Source organism: Sinocyclocheilus anshuiensis, unplaced genomic scaffold (genome assembly GCF_001515605.1).
Source record: "Sinocyclocheilus anshuiensis isolate Anshui unplaced genomic scaffold, SAMN03320099.WGS_v1.1 scaffold661, whole genome shotgun sequence".
Classification (NCBI taxonomy): domain Eukaryota; kingdom Metazoa; phylum Chordata; class Actinopteri; order Cypriniformes; family Cyprinidae; genus Sinocyclocheilus; species Sinocyclocheilus anshuiensis.
The window spans coordinates 298,405-303,394 of NW_015536491.1; the positions used below are offsets into that span (position 1 = coordinate 298,405).

General features: G+C 40.2%; 1 protein-coding gene across 1 annotated transcript in view; it reads left to right on the forward strand.

Annotated features, from left to right (window-relative positions):
- The window catches only part of LOC107685417 (UBX domain-containing protein 4-like), a 17,053-nt gene that overhangs the window by 2,810 nt on the left and 9,253 nt on the right, over positions 1–4,990 (forward strand). Inside the window, exons 2-8 of the mRNA XM_016481993.1 lie at positions 304–406; positions 492–520; positions 1,555–1,673; positions 2,789–2,855; positions 3,016–3,103; positions 3,548–3,602; positions 3,678–3,842. Of these exons, the coding sequence (XP_016337479.1) occupies positions 304–406; positions 492–520; positions 1,555–1,673; positions 2,789–2,855; positions 3,016–3,103; positions 3,548–3,602; positions 3,678–3,842 (626 nt within the window). The remainder of the gene's footprint in view (positions 1–303; positions 407–491; positions 521–1,554; positions 1,674–2,788; positions 2,856–3,015; positions 3,104–3,547; positions 3,603–3,677; positions 3,843–4,990) is intronic.

Here is a 4,990-nt window from a genome sequence, read left to right on the forward strand (position 1 = left end):
AGAGTGTGTGTGTGTGTGTGTGTGTGTGTGTGAGAGAGAGAGAGAGAGAGAGAGAGAGAGAGAAATTAATTCTTTCAAATTAAAGAAGGCATGTAGACAAGACAACATCAGCAATGAAATGCTCAAAATCAGCAGCCCTTAGAGAGAGAGAGAGTGTGAGTGAGTGTGTGTGTGTGAGAGAGACAGTGTGTGTGTGAGAGAGAGAGAGTGTGTGTGTGTGTGTGTGTGCGTGAGAGTGTGTGTGTGAGAGTGTGCGCGTGTGCGCCGGTGTGAGTGTGTGTTTACTCTCCTTTCTCTCTGCAGGGAGTGATGATCAGTCCACTCAGCTGGTGTGTAGTTGGGAGACAGACAGTGTGTGTGAAGCGGCTCAGGACTGCTGTGTGGCTATTCGAGTGGACGCTGAGAGGTGAGACGCCAGCGATGCTGCCTCACAGTCTCATTGGTTTAGTTGCTTTAGGTGACTGATGTGTGCGTCTCTCTTGTTCCTGCAGTGAAGCGTGTGTCCAGTTCTCACAGATCTGTATCCTTTGCTGCTGTTCTGAGGACAGACGGATGGATTGTGATGTTTTGAAGCTGTAGGAGACACATAAATTATAAACACCGCCTGCGTTTGAAGCCACACACACTCATATCTATCTGTCTCATGTATACTGAATGACACGCTGTCCACTTTACATAAAACGGGTTTTTAATCTTTTAAATGCCACAGACCCCAGACATGATCGTCCTCATGAGCATCCTAACATATGAAAGGAGACCATATATTTTAATGCATAAATTCAAATTAAAATATAAGATATTTAGTAGAATGTGGGAAAGCACACAGTTGCTGGTCACTGACTTCTATACTCTGGAGGAGATACTCTGGCGGTCAGACGAGACCAGCAGCGGTGTGCTTTCCCACACTCTTCAGCATCTTTTCTTTTGTTGAACTGAAGAGAAGTTCATTCAGGTTTAGAACAACTCGAGGGAAAGTGAATGATGAACAGATTGTTCATTTATGGCTGAATTATCTCTTTAATAATTAAAATATAAAGTAATACTTGCGTCTTTACACACTAAAATATCTGTTACAGAATGTATAAAATATTATTTGGAAAATATTTCTTCTGTACAAAAAAAACATTTTCTACTCACTATGGCACTGTACAGTTAGATGTTTTATTTTTTTATTTATTTTATTTTTTTTAATTTTAAGCAACTTATTCATTTAATCAACTTCCTTGTTTATTTATTTTTTTAACACTTTTTCTGTAAACATTTCCCAAACCCGAGCTCTCCCTTGTGAAAGCCCCTGATATATAGAGAATAGGAAGTCTTCCATCGGTTCAAATGAAGCCTGGTTTCATTCATTCTGTCCTCATTGAATTCTAAACAGAATATTCTACTGTAGAGCGCTCTAGACACGACAGCTTTAGACTCAGCAGTTCTAGTCCAGCAGTACAGGTATTTGTTATATTGTTCCTGGTTTATTCTGCTAGCAGCACAGTCGGTCTGCTTCTTCAGACGGTTTACTGTAGATCAGATTGTGTCTTTGACTCTGAGCTGGTCCAGATCCGGTGGTGTGCGTCCCGTCCAGCTTCTTCATCGGAGAGAGCGGTGTTCCTCTGGAGGTGATCGCAGGCAGCGTGACGGAGGACGAGCTCCAGCACAGGATCAGCAGAGTCACGCAGGTGAACACACACACACGCACTCACACACACATACACACTCACTCACTCACACACACTCACACACACACACACACACACACATGCACACACACACTCTCTCTCACACACACTCACACATGCACACACGCACACAGACACACACGCACACTCGCGTATAATGAAATTAGGATAGCTTCCCCTCAGCATAATTTACACATGAACACATGAATCACACATTTAACCATTGCATACTTGCACAATAGAGAGTCGAGTTTCAACAAAAGCAAGTAAAGAATTATACAGCACATAAGTGTATATAGTCTCCCCAAGAAGAAGAAGAAGAAAAATAATAATTTATTAACATTCTAGGTAAAATTTATTATTTGTCAAACAAAAATATAATTTATTACTTTTTGTTTAGAGACACAATTCTGAATCTAGTAAACCTTGCTCTATAACTCTGTTAGAACACAGGCTTTGATCTGATTATGTGTAGTGTTTCATCGTGTGTGATAGATGTACAGCGGGTAAAATAAGTGTTGAACACGTCACCATTTTTGAACCTGTACCTGTACCTTTAGAAATCTATTTACTGAGAAAAATGGTGACGTGTTCAAAACTTATTTTACCCACTGGAGGTATATTATTAATCTTGAGACTTTATTTCCACTTGTGAACGGAACACTTCATCATGTTTTCTGGACAAACATTGTCTAAAATGTGGTTGTAACCAACTCAACACTTAGTTATTTTGCTGATAATAAACCCTTGGCACTCGGAGCAGTCACATCTTTCAGTGAATTTAAATCAAAGCTTAAAACACATTTGTTTTGTGTATTTGTCCCATTTGTATTCTTTTCTGTCTTTATTACTTAGTTTGTGCTATATATGCAGCTGCATTATTTGTGACTGGATTGAGCAATGGATTCTTGTATTTGTAAAGAATCCTTGAGCCTGGGAAAGGCACTATATAAATTAAACATATTATTATTCGTGTTTGCTAATGCTGTCACTCATTTTTTAAATGTATATAATATTTAGGTTTCTGATAAGATTTGCTAATATTCAGCTGGTGGATGTGAACTAGTTGAGGTTTGGCTGGTTTCACACTCACGCTAACGAGCTCTTGTGTCCAGATGCACACGCAGCAGATGAGCGCAGAGCGAGCCAATCAGACGCCCGTCTCAGAGCCGCAGTCTAAAGGTGAGCTCTGATTGGCTGCAGGACGGATTGCTCACATCTGTGCTTTCAGGAGACACTGATTTGCATGAAGTTTCAGTCTTGATGTGCTCTGCTGATTTAGTTTCAGGAGTCGTTAGCAGGTTAATGTGCAAGTGAGCGTGTGTGTGTCTTCTCTTCCCAGAATCCCTGTGTGTGCCGATGGAGGAAGACGGAGCGTCAGGTCACATGACTCCAGCTGAAGATGAGGCTCTGGATACCAAAGTGGACAGGTGAGCAAACACTGATGAACGTGAACCGACCAATCACAGCTCAGTGTGTTTACATGCCACTATGATATTCACTAGCAGTCAGAAGTGTTTGAACAGTAAGATTTATAATGTTTTTTAAAGAAGTCTCTTCTGCTCACTAAGCCTGCATTTATTTGATCCAAAATACAGCAAAAGCAGTAAAATTGTGAAATATTTTTACTATTTAAAATAACCGCTTTCTATTTGAATATATTTTAAAATGTAATTTATTCCTGTGATTTTAAAGCTGAATTTTTAGCGTTCAGCTAAAGAGAATTTAGACATTGTACTAAAACAAGACAAAACTGTTTTGCAGTGACTGAAGCTGGTAACTCCAGCAGCTTCTTCAGTGTTTGTGTGTAACGTGCATCAAGACAAGGCTTTATGTTTTAATTTAATTTGCTGTTATTTTCTATTCCCATGTAGGATCACAAAGAAGCTGGAGGAAAGACGTGAGCAGAAGAAGCAAGCAGAAGAAGAGGTAATTCTGATCATGTCCACTAGAGGATGACAGATAAGCGTGTGACAGATAACACGCATGACGTCTGTCTCACAGGTGCAGCTGAAGAAGGAGGTGGAGAGGCGTAAGACGGGGAAGGAGATGCTGGACTTCAAGAAGAAGCAGGAGGAGGAGAAAACCAAGCGTCTGCTGGAGGAGAGGAGTCGAGAGAAGGCCGAGGAGCGAGCGGCTAGAGAGCGGATCAAGCAGCAGATCGCTCTGGTATCAGCACACTGACAAAACAAATTACAATTTCCAATATTCGTCGAATTTAAAATAAATATCCACATTCGAATGCAAAAACACTGCATTCTAATTTTAGGTGTCTTCTTATCAGTGGCACACGAGATGCGATGATGATGTTGGTGTCGTTCAGTTGAACCCACTGGATGTGGCACTGCTACGTTGTTCATTCAAAATATTGCGGAAAAAGAGAATATCAATGCGGAGAAGATCTTGTTTACAGCAAAACTGAAACCAAGCCATTCACACAGAACGCAGATTTATCACCTTTGCACTCACGTGTCGCACAAGAGAGCCACATGTTTAGAAAGCCATGTAAAATTAATGTAAGTTCAACTTTTAAAAAACATGTCTCCGAGACTTTATGCTATTTTTCCCCCATCTCACTGCATCTCAGTTTTTAAATAGAAAAAGTACTCTTTGTGATTGGCTTTCGGTCCTTTGTATTGAACGATACATACATACATGATGCTGTTTTGTTTCTAATTGTTTAAGCAACTTAATTATATATGGTTTATAAACATTATTTTAAACATTATGCACTTTTTTCAAAGATAGCCGTGTTACTTTATTGCTTTGAAGAAACGTGCATTAGTAATATTTTGCTCGATGCGCCCTCTTGTGGCCTCAGGAGAGAAGCCAATAGCGTTTATCCCCCCTAACTGAAGTTATGCCTTTTAAATTCAAATGTAATTCGAATATTGATCATATTTTAGTACAAAATTTAGTTTTTTAGAGCATCAGTGCGGTTCGCTGTACGTCACGAGCTCAAGTGCTCTCAGAGAAACAGTCCCTAGCTGCTAAACATGTTCATGATTACAGCAGAAGATCTAGGGCCAGATTTACTAAAGACGTGCAGTGAAGAATTAGCGCGGAAAAGGCGTGGACAGTTATTTTTGCGCCTGATCTTATTGAATATGCATTTGTAGGAGTTTCCCTTTCAGACGCAAAATTTATGGGAGGAGAATATTAAAATGAATCACGCAACGCGATTTACTAACGTTTGTGCTCGTCAGATTACTGTTGTTTGTGCCATTATTTAATGCCAAAAAACCATGTGTTAAAGCAGGCGGTAATTTGCGCTGCTCTCGGTAGATTGCGCTGGTTATTTTGTACCCCCCCCCCCC